Here is an 18,251-nt window from a genome sequence, read left to right as displayed (position 1 = left end):
ACGGCCTTCGAGTGGGATATGTGTGAATATGGGAGGAGACTCACAGCATGTCTGCATGCATGTATGGAAGTTCATTACACACAGGTAACTTAGCAAACACCAAGACTTGATAACTCCAGAGAAAACAAAGGGTTATGCAGAAAAGGAAGGTGCAGGGATAGGAAAGATGGCTCTGTGGGTAAGGGATTTCCCTTGTAGACATGAGGACTTGAGTTTGGATCCCCAGCATCCATGTAAAACAGCCAGATGTAGCAACATACACCTGTGATCCTAATGCTGGGAGGTAGAGACAGGAGAACCCCCTGCATTTGCTGACAAGCCAGTCTAGCTGAACCAGCGAGCACGGGTTTTAGGGAGAACCCCTGTCTCATAAAAATCAACTGGCAAGTGACTGAGGAGGGCATTCAACACCTCCAACATACAAGTACACAGTGTGTCCACACACACACACCACACACAAACACCAATGTAATTTTAAATAAAACAGGTAAGTACCACTACAGTGTGCCGAGCACAGCCCTCAATGAAGTGCTCTTGCTCGTGGGATGGGATACAGAGATGGCCACACGTGAGGACACAACTAGGAGAGGAAAAGACCTGTCCTGGGGCATGGGTAGAGAGACTCGTCACTTCCTTATCTGTCACGGAGAGAAACTGATAGATGGAGCTATTCACATTACTAGCAGGAGAAATGGTTCACAGGCTAACACGCCTGCCTCTGGGGAGCAGGAGCCCAGGGCAATGTGGAAGGCTGACTTTCATGAGGAGCCCGCTAACAGTATCTGGTTTCTTACATTTTGCACACAAAGTGCTTTGGAAAATAATTACATCCATTGCTACATAAACATGCATGCGTACAGAGAGCTCGGCCTGCTTCTGACGCAGCAGAGGGCGGGCTCAGGCAGGGTGCGTGGGGGGCAGGCCTGCAGGTGACAGAGGGGGCGCAGAGCTAATGGGGGGCAGGAGGAGGTGAGGATGAGGCTCACCCATCCTCAGTTTATGGGCAGCACAGGAGGAAGAACGTGGGACGATGACAGAGCCCTGGCGGTGGGCCACAGCTCCCCACCCACCAGCTGGGTGCAAACTGGAGGACGTCTGCATCACTGCTGATGGAAACTGGTTTCAGCTGAGCGTGGTGGCGCACGCCTTCAATCCCAGCACTCGGGAGACAGAGGTAAGAGGATCAGAGTTCGAGGCTACCCTGAAGCAACATAGTGAAGTCCAGGTCAGCCTGGGCTACAGTGAGATCCTACGTCAACAAAACAAACATACAAAAAAAACAAAAAACAAAAAAACACCCAGTTCCCTTCCGTTAAGTTGGGGCCTCTAAGGGGCAGCCCTGGGACCACAGAGGGGTGTGGACATGGAACCATGGGTCTCGGCTTTGAAAAGCCTCCTACCTTCCTACATTTTCTTAACATTGTTGAAGTAACACCAAGGTACATTTTCTAAAAGTCCCTCACACTAATTTTGTGTTCCTCTGAAGTTTTTACTTTTTTTTTCCTGGATGTGATTTGAGTAGTCGAACAATATTGAGGAAAAAAACCAAAGTCGTACTGGAGCAAGGAAAGCCAGGGACCTAAGTGCTGCTTTTGAGGGTGTGTTTGGTTTCTGGTGGGCATGTCACTCCCATTAGGGAGCCCTGGGCAACCTCGAGACTGCAGATTTGTCTTCTAATGCACTAACAAGAGGTAATGGCAAACCAAGGCACTTTCTTCTCCCCAATAGCTCCCTTCCTTGTTCAGAAAACTACTTCACAGGAGATGCTTTCTGGGGACCCCACCACTCTAATTTTTGTCATCAGCTCCACACAGCTGGGATGTGAAATGCACCTCATCTGCAACCTTCATGAACACCATGGAACAAGGACCTGCAGGGAACTGAGTGACACAAACAGGTTTGGAACAGATGGTTGGTAGAGGTAGAGATCAGAGCACACACTGTTGGCCAAGGGTTATCCCTGGGCCCCACCACGCCCCTATGCTCTTGGCTGCAAATGGTTTGTCGGGAGCAAAACGATGGGGACTCGTTTGTGCATTCAGGACCTGTGTCTCAGCCCCAGCCACCCCTGTGCCACTGCCCTTGCTGAGGTAGGCCTTTATGACTGCTTTGACATCACTGTAGGTCAGTGACCTACATTCATTCACCCCCAGGTACCCCTGGCTCCACTTTATGTACAAAAATGTAACCAGAAACCAAGACACCATGTGCACGTGGTGATGAGCACCACAGACCAGCATGTGCGTCTATGCCTGTGTGAATCTGCGTGTACACATGCATGTCCAGTGGTACAGATATGAGTGTCTGCTTCTGGGAACTAGCTACACACCTTTACTGGACCATGACACCAAAAAAAAGAGAGAGGGCTAGAGAGATGGCTGAGTGGTTAAGACGCTAGACTAAGGATTCACGTTCAACTCTCCAGATCCCACGTAAGCCAGATGCACAAGGTGACGTAAGCGTGTGAGGTTGCACAGGTGCACAAGATGGTGCATGCGCCTGGAGTTTGGCTGCAGTGGCTGCAGGCCCAGGTGCATCAATTCTTTCTTTCCTAATAGAGAGAGAGAGAGAACCACAGACCTTTTGCAGAGCGCAGACCAAACGTGAAGGAAGGACTGGGTTGGCAAAGGAGCAAAGCAGCCCAGTGGGACTTTTCTTTGGCAACAGTGCAAGCCATCAACCAAAACTCAGACCATGAGCTGCCTGCACTGGACCACCTGTCTTCAGCCCAACCCTGTGACAGCGTGGCTCACTGGCCAGCTGTGGGTGGCAGCAAAACTGGACACTGTTGAAAGCTGTCCACTGGCCAGGGGAGCTCTGGGCGCATCAACCCGGGACATGAGTGCAGAGCTGGGAGGAAGGAGGCCAGGGGACGGGTTCTCCAGGAAGCTCGTTCTAGAGGCAAGCTGTGTGGCAGAGCAGCTTAGAGTATGCCGCTGCTGATGATCAGAAAAGCTAAGGTAGGACTGGAGAGATGGCTAAGATGCTTGCCTGCGAAGCTTAAGGACTCAGGTTTGAGTCCCCAATACCCACATAAGCCAGATGCACATGGTGGTGCGTGTGTCTGGAGTTCATTTGCAGTGGCTGGAGGCCTTGGTGTGCCCATTCTCTATCTGCTTCTTTCTCTCTCAAATAAATAAAAATCTAAAAATATTTTTTTTTAAGAAAAGAACACAAGGTTGTACACACGGGTGGAACCCTTCAGAGTGTCTCTGGAGAACAGAAGGGATCTAGGGGCCATAACTGACTTGGGGCAGTAAACACTCTGGTCTTGTACAAAGTTTCAACCCTTGTCTGTGTTACTTTTCCAAAAGGAGTTAAAAGTGTATGCATGAGGGCTGGAGAGATGAAGTGCTTGCCTGTGAAGCCTAAGGACCCCAGTTCGAGGCTCAATTCCCCAGATGCACAAGGGGGCACACACATCTAGAGTTCATTTACAGTGGCTGGAGGCCCTGGTGCACTCATTCTATCTGTCGCTCTCAAGTAAATAAAAAAAAAAAAAGAGTGGTGGCGCATGTCTTTAATCCCAGCACTAGGGAGGCAGAGGTAGAAGGATCACCCTGAGTTCGAGGCCACCCTGAGACTCCGTAGAGAATTCCAAGTCAGCCTGGACTAGAGTGACACCCTACCTTGAAAATTCAAAAAAAAAAAAAAAAAAGGAACCAAAAAAAAAATTTAAAGTGTATGCATGAATGATTCACCAGATACCACTGTAAGATGGACAGCTGTCCATCACTACTTAAAAGATAGCCTCCAGCCCACCTTACACCAGCAGTGGGTGCTGTGTAGGTCAGTGGCACCCTGCCCCAACATAACGATGAGGACACAGAAGCCCTGTGTGGAAGCTCTCCCATGAAGACCCTCAGTAAAATGAGAGTTGACCTAAACCTGTTTTCTGGTGCAAAGTGTCTATGATTTTCCTTTAATCCAATTTCATATACCCGAGGGGTGAGAACCGAGCAGGGAGCTCTTGGTACATTTTCCACAGCACATCTGAACACTCAAGTCATCCATTCAAAAGAATTTTACACTGAAGCAACTTTAAGTAGATTCAGGGCATCGCGTTTACTGAACATAACATGGAAAGGCTCGTACAAGCTCCCGCCTTGGCAGGGCAGGTTTCAGCAGGCTGGTACAGAGCATGTGGGGACATGCTGTGGATGGCTCCTTCGTGGGCACTGTGAAACACATCTCCTTCCCTCTGGGACACTGTAGAGTCGGCCATAAAAACATGAATTTATTACAATCAGATAACCAAACGCATGATGATAGAGACCTTTCCTGAGTTACAAGTCAGAGCAGAAAAATACAACCTAAATACATTAAGGAAAAATTATGAAAATGAAAGTATTTGTAGACACCACTTGAAACATTTATTTCCTGAAATGTTCACATACGATGGATCGGAACGGAGACACACCTCCCAAGCTGGAGAGATCTCTCTGACGTGGGGAAGAGGTGAGGCATGGTGGCGATGGCACGTGTTACTAAACTTCCTTTCTACTCAAAACAGATGGAGGGGTTGAAGGGACACTTAACAAATGAATTTGTGTTTTTTATAGGAAGTTCTGAATGTACGCTTACAAATCAGCTGTTTAAAAAACTACAAAGAAATGTTGGCAACAGAAACAATGTGTTTTGCATTTTTCTACATGAAAGGCTGGACCCACCACACTTGGGCTGCTTGTGAATAAAAATACAAGACCGCAATCACGTCCATGGATTTGTCTCCGGGCCCCTCTCCTGTGTCACATAAAGTACTTGCAAATGCTACCTGACTCTAGAAGGAAAGGCAGCTCTGCGCTCACGACCGCAGTGTGCAGACAAGAAATTCCCACCTTGCAACCTACAGATTCCATGGAAATATTTTTTGAATAAATGCTGCACCAGCGGGGTTAAGCGGCAACTTTAGTTTACTTCTGAAAAACAGAAGATGGGGACGCAGGTGGCCTGTTCACAAAAAGAATGAGGCCTTTTTGTTATAGGGAAATCTGGGGTGGGGGGGTTGTCGATGTGCACAACGTTCACGCTAACTTGTCATCTCTGGAGTCCCAGAAGCTGAGCTCGTTAGCACTAAGCCTTAATGAGATTGCGTTAAGATTTGAGCTGCTTCTCTTGGTTGGTGTTTTCTGAAGAGATGGAGAAAGTAACAGGTAACTTGTTCTCTTGCGGCCAGGGCGCATGGCTCTGAGCATCACCGAGATGGACCTCCGGCGCAGCAGTCCCTTGAGAATGCAAGCGGGACAGGACCACGGTGAGCATCCGTCCTGCACCCACTCCCACCAGTGACACCAGCCCTGTGGTGCAACAGGCAACTGGATCAGGGTGCTCTTACAGGGCCCATGTTGCCTGGTTTGAAGAATGAGCCTATCAACTTTCACCCGGCGGCAGCGAACAATCAGCCCAGAGCCTCTAGGCCCAACCGACACCTTTCATCAGCGTGATCCATACAGTGGAAACATTCCAAGGTATCATAATTGCAAATGTTTATGGCAAGTTGGATAACAGCTACATTTTTTGCTGCTTTTTCTTCCCTCCTACAGATTGGATGCAGACATGTTCTATTTGAATTAATTCCATTAAGAAAAAAGAACTAAGGTAATTATATTCATCAGGCCACCTGTCCTGCACCTCCACTGGGTTTGCTTTTCAACTTAAATACGCAGCTGTACATTCTTGCATCTTTGGCATTTTTCAAAATAGCTCTGTAACGGAGATATGAAATAAACTATTCCTATATAATGTTGTGGACACAGCTACAGCCTCCTCCTGGGAGGTGTGGCTCCTTGGCACAGGGGTGGACCACCTGGCGAATGGTCTTGAAGCCTGAGCTCTCTGTTCATGTGGCGCGTGTCCGGACACAGAAGCCCAAAGCGGGCTGGAGCCTGGCTGTGAATGTGTGATGTGCCCAGGAAGTCTCCTGTCACATGCTCCTTTAATGTATTTTCCCCCAAAATTTAGGAACACAAAAGTCACCTCTTTTCAAACCCTGGTAGGCCACTTCCATAAACAAACTGCCTTCCTTCACGTTTATCTATGAAGATGTAACACATCCTCACCTTGCTGAGACAAGTCTAAAGGCCCCAATTCACTCCCAGGTAGTGAGGAGATGGGGAGGGCACATTTCTTATTGTCTGGAGTGTCAGGTCCCCAACAGGTACAGGAGGGGTGACTAGAGCTGAGCCCGGCTTCCGGAAGTTCACCTGGGAAGGCAACCTGAGGCAGGGGCGGGACAACACGGTTCCTCCATTTGGTTCCCTCCAGCCCAAACTTGAGAGGGAGGAATGTGGTTCTAGCTCAGCCTCCAGACCACTCATGTCCACCCTCAGGACAGACCTGTTTTGAGGACCATAATAAAGGTTCCTATCAAACTCCACTACCTGAAGAGGAAAAATGCCTTCTTCAAATCCAATCAGGCCAGGGAACGCAACCTGCATGACCAGATTTAGGGGACCACATGTTGCGAATTACACCCATCCAATCGCACTCTGCGGGCAGCTTTCTAAACAGTCATTTCCCCTCAGCTCTGAGAGCATTCTTCTCAAAAACAGTGGGCATGGCCAAGTGTGGTCAAGAGAAATCTATTGCAAAAACTGCAGTCTGCTGGGCATGGTGGTGCACGCCTTTAATCCCAGCACTCAGGAGGCAGAGATAGGAGGATCGCTGTGAGTTCGAGGTCACCCTGAGACTATGTAGTGAGTTCCAGGTCAGCCTAAGCTAGAGAGAGACGCTACCTTGGGGGCGGGGGGAAGCAAGTTAGTTTCTCGCCTCCATGCCACGTAGGCACCACAAGAGGCAGGGCCACAACCGCTGACAGGCGAGCCTTGGCCTTTGCACTGGGCAAACCATGGGAGGTAACACGCCACTCAGGTGCACGAGGGATCTCGGAAGCCAGAGACCCACGTCTTTTGTTTTTTTGCTTTTAAACCAGAACCAGAGATTTGTCTTCAGACCAGTTATCTCGAGGAGCTGGAGATAGCAAATGGTCACTCTTCTAGCATGGGCTTGCCAGATACAAAACCCAGACACAAGCAATACAGTTGCCATTTAAAACCTGCCTACCAAGGTTTGAAAACCTGTCAAGTTACTTACATGTATATCACACATGCATGCACACACGCACACCACACGCACACAGCTTGTTTCCAAATGAATCTTGAAGGGTTCTTTAGCTCTGGGCTCCAACCGCCTACAGTTCTACCTGACTCAACAGTCTGCAGGCTGGGCACTGATCCCTCCCGGTAGCAGTTCTGTTCCTAGGATTTGTCGAAAGGGTGTTTAGGTTTTCACGGATCACTGGAGGTTCTTCATTTTTCCTCCTTCTGTGTTATGTAGGCCTAAGCCGTCTCTCTAGGCATAAACTGTCCACTGGTAAAAATCAATTTTGATTTTATCAGTATTTATTACTGCTGGTGCCAGCAGTTTAAAAGACCAGAGAGAAAACATGCAAACTAGAAGGAGAAAAAAATTAAAGTCAGGTCCTTAAACCTACAAATAATCTAGCCTGCTGTCTTTAAGGGATACTCTGAACCGTTCCAAGCTTGAATTATCAACTTAAAATTCAATCAATAACAATTTATAGGACTCTGCTATTGCCTCCATCTCTGTGAGCACCATGGCTACATTTCCACAGCCAGGACACCCAACCGAGGGGCTGCAGGCAATGACTAAGGGACACTCACGCACACTGCCTCACAGCCATCATCCTTTGGCAGAGGTCTCAGCTTTGCCAATTTCAGATCTGACTCTTCCTCTCTGGGTGTGGGACAGCGCACCATACTGACTTCCTATTTTTTTCTTCAGGTCATTTCAGACCTCTCACCCAAAACATGCACACCTCCAAGTTCTCCTTGAGTGTTTGTGGCTTTTCAGAGAGCCCCAAGCATGAACACTGCTTCCTTCAAACACTTCTCTCTTCTACTGGCACATCCCTCACTGATCAGGACCCGGAGAGAACAACTCACCTACTTCCACTTAGTCAAGAAGCCCCACCTCAAACACGTGCAGCAAGCTTAACCTCTGTGAGGGAGGGCGACTTCCGAGAAGACATTTTCTTCTCTCTGCAGCAAAAATGCCTGCCTTCTTGGATCAGCCCAGCACCTTCTAGACGTACCCAGAGCAACCACCTACTGCCACCACAGCATGGTTGTTTCTTAGAAACACAGCTCACAGCCCCCAATCCGGTGCTGGCGCCCCAGGCACTGTCGGAAGCCCTTCAGCTGCCTCTGCTCACAGGCCTGGAGGGACCAGTGGCGCCTTCAACTAACAAATCCTGTTTCCTTCCTCCCTTCCTTGGGCACCTGGGTCAAATGGAAAGGATCTGGGGAATCGATCTACAAGGCTTGGACGGCTCTTCCCATGCTCAGCGGAGTACCAGGGTTTGCTGTGGACTTCTCACAAGAAACAGGAAGCTGCTTATGCAGCCCAAGCAGACTCCCACCTCACCAACCTGCGCGTCTCTGCCAGCCACAGAAGCTGCTTGAGGGGAGAGGGCTACGGAAGGTCTTCCTTTAATGGGCCTGTCCTGTCAGACCCAGGCCCCTCCTGAAACCACACCAAGCACCCTGTGGGCGACTGTCTTTCATTGAAGGCAGAGGCCGCAGAAGGGCAAGGGCCGTGGGAGCTGAGGGTCAGCGCTCTTCTTTCTTACTCTGTTCACTGAGGACGACGGACAACAAGTAGCGTGTGTGCGTGTGAGCAGTGAGCTCACTCACGGGCGCTCTCACTGACGGAGCTCACTGTAAAGTCAACCTTCCACAGCAACTAATGATGATTAATAAAAACAATTCCCCCCACATAGCAAATGTGACAAGATGACAAAAGAACTCTTAGTTTTGGGCTTTATTTTAATTTTCTTTTTAAGATGCTACATAGTCGAACAGAATTGGATTGGGCTTCCAGGGCATGAGTTACCTCACGGTCAGACTCCATCAGCGGCAGATAGCTTGGTTGAGGAGCCTCCTGCCCACCCGCCTCACCCCACCCATGCACCTCACCCTCCGCAGCCTGACTCTTCATCCTGAGGGGGCAGGACAGACTGGGGTCTGTGTGCTGAAGACTGAATGGCAGCTGGGAGGAGTGGAAGAACCACCTAGAAGACTCATTCCTCTTCTCCATTCAAGTGGAGAACCCATAGCTGACTGCCACTACAAAGAACTGCCCTCCCCAGCACGTCTGTCAGGACATTCAGACAGAGCCCTCCTCGAATCCAGAACCTCCAGACACAGAGTCATAGCACCTGGCAGCAGCACCAGCCCCTCACGGGTGTCTGTAGCACAGGTGACTTGAGACAGTGAGAAACGAGATGAAATACACTAAATAAGTTAAGTACGCTTCAACACCTCCGGTAACACCTCAGTTTTACTACATGAACCAACGTAACTTAGCATGGTCCCTTTAAGAGAACAAAGCACAGACTTATTCCCGAGTGCTGGGTCAGGTGGCATGCTCCTCACACGTGACCTACAAGCACACCGGAGCAGCCACCACACAGCGCTGCACGGCTTTGGCTGCTCTGCAGGCCTGAGGAACCGATGGCCTGGACGGACTGCAGACCTGAGGGAGCCGCCGGGGCAGGAGCAGCAGCGCAGTGACTGGGGAGGGACCGCGCCGGGCTTCCCATCCCACGGACCAGCACCAGCAGGCAAGGAAGAGCGTCTTGCTTTGAGAGAGGTGATCCAACAACATGTGCCAAGGCCTACCCATGTTTAACGTGGCAGCTACAATAAGCCACTGCAGTTAATCATGGTGCTCCTCCTTATCATTAGAAGAGATCATTCTGTCCCTCCAGTCATTTACTATGAATTTTTAACTGTCTAAAAGATCTTTATATTATGCTATATTTGTGTGTGCATGTGTGTGTGTGCATGGGGAGGGGTAATTTAAAGGCAAGACCTGTGAGAGTCATCACACACTGATTTCTTTTGACGCATGGCTATGACAAACTTAAATCCCGTGGTGTGGCGACCCGTCAATGCAATCTGCCTCCTTCGCATGCTGCTCTACAAGGCGATCTTCCCGATGACCACGCCGACGATAAAGAACAGAACCACCAGGGCCAGCAGCCGGGTGCTGAGGCCTTCCTCCTTGCCAGTGCTAGCTAGGGCAGCCATGGGGCTGTTGCTCTGCGCCATCTTCCTCATCCGAAGCCCGTCTTCTTCCTGAGGTAACAAGCAGACATTTCAGAGTCAGTTCTCCAGACACAGCCACTCGCCCGGCATGAGGCTAAAGCCTTCAGCAAGAAGGACCGGTGAAGGCTGCTGGGAAAACCCTACCAGGGCCCTCCTGTCTCCCTGCAACACCAAGCAAGCCCAGCCCTCAGTGTTCTGATGTAGAGACAAGCTCTTCAGAGGGACACTGGCCTTTCCCAGTCCTCTTTCTGCCTTGAAGAGCTAGGCATCCAGAGTCAAGTCATCAATGACTTTTGAAATCCCAGGTGCCTCCCCCAAGGCAAAAATAACAAGATACTGCAGAGTGGTGTCCTGAAGACTTCTGCAGGGCAGAACCCTGTACAGAGGTGGCACCTGGTAAGTCACAGAGAGATGGCTGCAACATATGTTACTGGGGATATTCAACATGACAAAACTTCACCAGCTATTATCACACACTTCCTATATGAGGCACAGGCTTCTAACATTCACATCCAGATGCCCTGGTGTCATGGCAGATCAAGTGGGAAAGCCCATACCTTGCTCAAGGCAAGGGAGGCATTAGGATCAATAACCAACAAACATCGAACTTGAAGCTATAACTGAAGTTTCATGATCACATGATCGTCTGTAACCTGTGCAATGTCAGGTCCAAAGCGGAGCGATTCACTCTGAAAGCTGGAAGGGGCCCTAGTGAAATTCAGCAAACAGAGCCTGAGAACTGCTGAGCTAAAACAGGCTGAAAACTCACTCACTGTGCCAACAGAAGCATCTGCACAACACCAGGGCCTCTGAGTGCTAAACACACCTCTGGGCCCCTGTGGAGCCCAGCTTCCTACTCTGCAGCCTCCACCCCTGCACGTCTTGCGGCACGCGCCCGTCTCGCCACGCTGACGCCCTGCCCACTAGGCTCGGGAGATGGCTCAGCTGCTCAAGTGCTTGTCTTGCAAGTATGAGGACCCTAGTTTGATCCCCAGAACCCAGGTAAATGCTAGGTATGGCGGCATATGCCTATAATCACACATCTTGGGAGGTAGAAACAGGAGGCTCCCTCAGGCTCACTAGACAACCAGTCTAGCCTAATTGGTGAGCTTTATGCCAATGAAAGACCTTGTCTCAAAAAGAGGTGGAAGGCTTCCTGATAACACCACCTGAGGTCAACCTCTGGCCTACATACACCACACACACAGCTGCATACATTACCCATATACATAAAAAAACATAGACATACATGTTCATGCACTACACGCATGAAAAACAGAACAGACACGCCTTTAATCCCAGCACTTGGGAGGCAGAGGTAGGAGGACAGAATCACCATGAGTTCAAGCCACCCTGAGATAGCAAATTCCAGGTCAGCCTGAGCTATAGTGAGACCCTACATCCATGCTAAAACAGAACATTGGACAGGATGTAGCCTAATAGAGACTTCCACCCAAGGAGATCCCAAAAGAATGAGACTGATGGGTTTATAAATGAATATTCAAAACACCTACTGCTAGTTCTCAGTTTACACCCTCGGAGGCATAAGTGGTTCTTGGTTTTTAAATGGACAAGAATTTAAACAGTTGAGCAATGTCTGACCAATATGGAGTGGACTCTGACTTTGGGGAAGGACACAGCACCTTCTAGAACATCTGAGGAAGGCTTTGGTAATTACTCCCAGGAAAAAATAAGCAATGCCCAAAACAAAACAAATTCCTACCAACTCATGAACTCAAGTTTCCCACCAAGACCCCAGGGAGGATGACCATACTGTGTGGCCTAGAAAAGAGTCACCTTGAGCTGTCTGCTCTCCTCCCGCAGCCTCTGCACTTCCCCTTGCAGCCGCTTGCACTCCTCCATCACCTTCCTCACTTCTGGGTCCTCCAGAGACGAAGCCAAGGGTTTAGATGCCAATGGTACTTCTGTCTTTGATGCACTTGTGGATATTTTATTCATCTCCACATCATGCTGTTCAGAAATAAACAAAAGCTCAAATGTCACCAACGAGGTAAGAAACAATTTTTTAAGCAAAATAGTCTTCAGCATGGTAGCATTTCCTCCACACTGCATAATGTCATATTTATTTTAAAATGGATCACTTTCACTAATATCTTGATAATCTGAAGCAACTGGACTCTATAAATAACAAGTAAGGGCCAATAGTGGAACTGGGCTAAGGCTAATACTTCAAAGAAAGAAGAAGGGCCATGATAAGGCCTCAATTCTCACTTTGTAAGAATTCACTCTTGCTGGGCATGGTAGCACACACCTTTTATCCCAGCACTTGGGAGGCAAAGGGAGGAGGATCATCATGAGTTCAAGGCCACCCTGAAACTAAATAGTGAATTCCAGGTCAGTCTGAGCTAGAATAAAACCCTACCTTAGGGGCTAAAAAAAGCGCTCTTAACTGTGCAGGTTCCAGAGCTAAGCCAGGGCAATTCTAGCTCACCAACCTCGGCCTGAACAGGGGACAAGTTCAGAGAAGTGACCATGCTTTGGTCTGAGGAGGCCACACACTGTTCCACTTCCCTGCAGGCCATGGCCTGGACACTCAGGATGGTTTACTGGGGTTCGAGGCAACAACCTGAAAACCAGGTATCCAGTCTAGTCCTTCAGTTTCCATGGAGAGGGTGCTCTGGAAGGCCAGGGCCCAGTTCACCTCTCTGGGGTCAGAATCTAGGACTCCCCACTTCCAAAAAGACTTTCCCTCGATGGGATGAAGTTCTTCCCTTCAATCAGATGACAGCCGTTACATTCCTCAGCCCTGACTCAGGCCCAGCTCTGGCTACCAATAGCCAAGGAGCTTCACACTGCATGGATTAAGTTCTTGCCATTTGAAGTACATACAATTCAAAGTGTCCTATTTTAAGAGAGGGGCACACCTCCTGTCCCCTGTCACAGAGAAGTGGAACTGCAGGGCAAGGAAGGCTGGCAAGCTCACACCTGCCCAGGCACTGAGACAGGGCACAGAACTGCTACTTACTCCTTTCCCGCCCCACCCACTGCTCAGCAGCAGCAAGGGTTTGGCCATGCCACAGAAACTCTGGGGATTCTGGTTCCCTAAGAATACACACGCTGCGCTTTCCAAGCACAGGCAGCCTCCACGAGCCGCCCCGCAGAGCCTGCGGCCCCAAGGAGGCTCATGTTGACTTCAGCTCATTTCTCATCATACATTACGAGGAGGAAAATAATTTGCCAACTTAAATCTTGGTTTTGCAGGAGATGGTATGCAAATAAGTGTCAGCTGCCAACATTCAATTACTCTTAACTATAGACATACTTACTGGTTTATCATTTTCTGCTGGTAATTCAAACACACATCTAAGTTTTGAATCCATAAGGTCTTCCGGTTTTGCTTCCTTCCACTAAAACAATTTAAATTTAATAATCAGGATATTATAAAACTGCTGGAAGAATAATTTTCCTTCTATAACTGACAATTTCAGAAAAATATTCTTAACAAGAAAGTCCTGAGGTTTCAATATTTCAAACAGGACAAGATTAAATGCACTAGATTTCTTGAATATTTATTACACTTTGCAAACGCTGGCGTCTGGCTGCTCAAAGCCTGCCCAAACCCCTTCTGCAGGTGGTCCATGGGCAGCAAAGACCCAGGAGGACATCTATACAAAGGTAACCCTCTAAAAGTGACTATCTCTCATTATAGGGTACATGCTGCCTAGAGAGCCCAAGAATGAGGGGTTTAGCACCACCCTGGCAATGCCTGAGGGGCAGATTCACTGACAAGCCATTCCCACCACTGTGACTACCCCAAGCTCCCCCCGCCCCAGACTCCCACTGGCTGGTAAGGGGCTTCCTGGCTAAGCCCAGATTCTTGGAGGTGTGCCTAATTTACAGCTCCTTTCGGCAATGAGGGTCTGAGAATGGCAGCCAACAAAGCAGCAAATTCACCACTGAGAAAAGGAGGCACTCCTCCTCAGCGACCCCCCCCCTCAACCACGCAGGAGGTACCAAGGTACCAAGAATCAAAACCAGCACGTGTGTATGGCACTGGGTAGTTGCCACATAAACAGCAGCAGCATCAGCGGATGGACTGGAAGGACAGACCTACAAGTGGGCAGCTCTGGACAGACGCTACAGTCTGCAGTGTGCTCCTGGCACAGTTGACATGGATGTGAGCCTCCGTGAATGTCAGATCAGCCAAACGCCCCCAAGGGTGCTCAAGGCTGGTGACAGAATGATGATGAGCAGGATACTCTTATCCATGTGGTCTCAGAGAATCACAGATTACTTAGGAACACTTATGATCCAACAGCCAATGAAATGCGTGGTGAATGCCCACATAACACTGCATGGTTGTGGGGATTCTTGCTTTAAAAACTAACCTGAATTTCACCATCAGGAAATCAGAAGAACCAGAACATGAGACCCTCCTAGTCAGTGGGCCTGGGCTCTTACAGCCATCTTGAAAGCAGAAGGCGGGCATTCTGGCAGGGTAGCCACAGGCCGCAGAGCAGTCAGACGACGCTGACCGGGCTCATCACCAACATTTCTCAATAGAACTGAGTCAGTCCACGGCCTTGCCTCTGTCGACAGCCCCGTCTGGGGCTCTACAGAGAACCGCCCTTGTTCTCCAGTGCCGCCCAGCCTCTGTCATGCAGGCAGCTAGCGTAGCTGAGAGCAAGCAAATGCCACAGGGCATGAGAAATGGTGGAACAAGGGAAAGCGAATGGGCACTTTCTTTCCCAGGTTTCCTACCTTCTAGATGCCAAGATAAGAAAACTCCCTCAAGACAAGGGGAGCCCAAGCTCGTGGCAGTCAAGTCTGCTGTGGAAGAATCATGAGCCACTTCCAGCTCAGCCCTCACTCACTCGTACACTTCGCAAACTATGTGAAATTGTTATAAAACAACCATACTAGAAAGCTGCAGGCCCCTTTGCTAGACACCCGGACCCTGCCCTCTAGCACACCTGGGCAAACCATGCAGGGCGTTGGGCACAGCTGTCTTAACAATACTGGGGGCTGCACGTTGATCCGCTACACAGGTGAGCCGCTAGCACTTACTCAAGACCACAATGTTAGCAGAAGGCAGAAATGAGCTCAAAACTAAGAGGGCCAAGCCCCTGCCCTTTCCACTGACAGCCAGTGAAAGCCACACCAAGTGCACTCAGAGACGTCCACACCGAGTGTGTCATGTGCTCCTGTCATCTACAGTGAACATGAGGCAACAGACATGTCCATGAAATACAGCGGTGCCTTAGACACCTCTGTGGCAGGAAGGCGGCCTGCAGGACTGCTCGCTCTTACTCTTCTCCCTCTCTTCTCTCTCTCTCTCTCTCCCTCTCTCCTCTTTTCTCTCTCTCTCTCTCTCTCTTTCTCTCTCTCTCTCTCTCTCTTACTGCCCCAAGGGAATGAGCACAGCAAAGGGCCAGTTGTGCTTTCCCAAGCTAAGAGAAAAGGCACTGGGACAGGAAAACGGGTTCTTACCAAACGGCCCTTACTAAAAGGCTCAGAAAGGGGAAAACAGTGTCCTGATGGCAAACTGGAATTGCAGACATTCCTGGATGACATGGCTCAGTCTTGGGGCTGGGGAGCAATGGAAAGGTCAGAAACAATTCGGCCCCTCCAGATTGTGAGAACCAGAGCCCAACCCTGTGGCTGCTGTGGCTGAGGGGCAGGTCCCCACACGTGGACTCAGATGGTCCCCAAGATGCTATAGATTCTCTCAAATATAGAAAAGGCCTCCTTTGGGGAGAAATTCCATTATAATCTTTTCATAGAAAAATCATGAATATAATACTGTGTAATTATAAAAAACCAAGTTTATTTTAATTTTACCAAAATTAGAGACACTGTTAAACACATCTATGCAGGAGAAACAGAGAGAGAACCTAGTAGTACTGAGCAAGGTGAGGAGGCAGCTCAGAGGTGAAGCAGCGGCCTGGTGTGAGCCAGGCCCGAGCCGAGCGCGGCACTCAGTACTGCAACCCCAGCGAAGAACTGAGCTCCCCAAAGGGAAAGAAAGCGTAAGTGAAAAAGGAAGATATTTAGTATGCAGCACTCTTTACAACCTTCTAGGTTTCGGAGCAAACAATGAAGAATACTCTTGCTATGGGGCGCAGAGAGCAGGAAAAGGGGGTAAGGAGTCCAGCAGAGCCCAGAATTGCTACAGTTTGTAACAGTCAGAAAAGCACAGCCATATAAAATGTTAACATGATTCAAAGCGTTAGAAAGCCCACAGGCAGGCAGTCGGAGTGCAAGGCGCCCTGCAGACAGGCTCCTGGACTACCTGGGCCCCGTTAGAAAGGCATGCACCCACGCCCACCCGCACCAGCCTGGCGACCAGAAGAAGAAGCGTTCGGTACTTACTACTGCCTCCATATCAGAAGTGTCAGGCGGAGCAAACATAGACTGAACCATAAACTTGTGTTTACTTTTCTCACTGGGGTCATAATCGAAAGGCTGTAACATCACTGAGAAAGAAAACATTTCATTAGGAAGGTCAGTATTTGGTCATCAGTGCCGTTTGTCATGCTAACACTCGTACAATGAAGCTTCTTCACTTCTACCTGAACCCAGGAGAAGGGTGCCAGCAAGCGAACGGAGATGGCAAACTATTCTGCAGGTCACCAGAAGGCTGGGTACTGACTGACCACACCTAACAGCAGGTGCTGGCTGAGCTGGGAGCAGGGCTTACAGCTCGGGTCTGACTGCTAGTCCTCTGGCCCTGCATTCCTGCAACGCTATCCTGAGTGTCTGCAAGAGGCCTTGCTAAAGACCTAAGCCAGGAGACCACCACAGGCCTGTCTCATTCAGTAAAGCTCAGCCACATTTTCCTTTCAGAAACTCAGAGCATTCAAGCACTTTCAGCTTTTCTCCACTCTATTTCCCGCACAGCTCATCAAGACAAGCCCCAAAATATATGATGTTACCAACAGAATGCTACAGAAATTGCAGAAGTAAGATAAATTCCAACTCAGCCCAACAAGATCCCAGAGTTAGCTCCTTTGAGGATGCAAGGGAAGTGCCTTCCACTGCCTTCAGGGCTGACCCCAGCGTTACAGGACGCCTGCTTTGAGATACATGGTTGTTGTTGGGCTTTGGCAAAATGGCACACGTGACTACAGGCCTAAAGTAACATGGCACTCAGAGCCGCAGTCCGTGTGGGTGGCGCCAGGCCCCATTCCCGAGGTGCACCATCTACCTCACCTAACTCTTAAAAGGGGACCTCTTGATGTCCATTTTCAGATGAGAAAACTGGAGCCATGCAGCGGCACGCCTCACACAGTCTGCTGGGCAAGGTTGTCCTTCGATAATAGCAGTCCTAGACGACCCTCCCCCCAGAAGGACTTCCACCTCCTCTTCTACTGGGCACCCGCCTGGGTTTCCCAGAGGTGTCCTCCAAGTCCACAAACAACATCGCTGCAGCAGAGCACAGGCCAGTGTCTGGCCCTGGTCTCCACAGAAGGAAGTCTAAGGCTCCCACAGAGCCGTGCAGCCACTGCCGCCCCAGCCACTGCAGCACCGTGTACCCAGGACTCCTGCGAAAGCTACGGAGCCCACACAGCAAGGAGCAGAAATGTCAAGTTCCTGTCCCTCTCAGCGAGGAGGCCTCCCGCCCATGTAGATGCACAGCAGTGTGCAGGGTCACCCAGGCAGCTCTGCACCCCTAATGCCCATCACAGTGCTCTGAGAACAGGGGTCCTTGCTGAAAGCCTTCTTCAGGGCCAAATTTGATAAATGCCAGAAAGCAGCCTTTTATTAACTCTGGGACCGTGTACAGAGAACACTATATCCACCACCAATTACTAAAAATCAAAATGTTCCCTCTGGGTATCCAAAATGAACACTGTGGCCACCAACACAGAGGACAAAGAGTCACTTGAAAATTCAAGGCCAGGACTGAGACATAGTGCAGGTGGGAGAGGGCTCACTCGGCACGTTCAAGGCCCTGTGTGTGACCCCAGCCTCAGAGATCAGGCACGGTGGCACACACCTGCAACCCCAGCACTCAAAAATGGAGACATGATGTCCTAAAGATCAACGCACCCTCAACTGCAGAGTGGTCTCAAGTCCAGCCTTGGATGTAGGAGACAAACAAACAAACGCACAAGGAAACCCTCCTAGCTCTGGACCTGGAATGCAGCAATCCCTTGC

The 18,251-nt window shown here is 49.6% G+C and overlaps 1 protein-coding gene across 1 annotated transcript in view; it reads right to left on the bottom strand.

Annotated features, from left to right (window-relative positions):
* Nucleotides 1-4,046: 4,046 nt before the first annotated feature.
* Vapb (VAMP associated protein B and C) overlaps nt 4,047-18,251 on the bottom strand; it is a 54,471-nt gene continuing 40,266 nt past the window's right edge. The window contains exons 3-6 of the mRNA XM_004669469.2: nt 16,464-16,567; nt 13,418-13,498; nt 11,928-12,101; nt 4,047-10,160 (exon numbers count right to left, since the gene is read on the bottom strand). Of these exons, the coding sequence (XP_004669526.1) occupies nt 10,002-10,160; nt 11,928-12,101; nt 13,418-13,498; nt 16,464-16,567 (518 nt within the window). The 3' untranslated portion in view covers nt 4,047-10,001. The remainder of the gene's footprint in view (nt 10,161-11,927; nt 12,102-13,417; nt 13,499-16,463; nt 16,568-18,251) is intronic.

Source organism: Jaculus jaculus, chromosome 8 (assembly GCF_020740685.1).
Source record: "Jaculus jaculus isolate mJacJac1 chromosome 8, mJacJac1.mat.Y.cur, whole genome shotgun sequence".
Classification (NCBI taxonomy): Eukaryota; Metazoa; Chordata; class Mammalia; order Rodentia; family Dipodidae; genus Jaculus; species Jaculus jaculus.
This window is presented reverse-complemented; position numbering and strand designations above follow the sequence as displayed.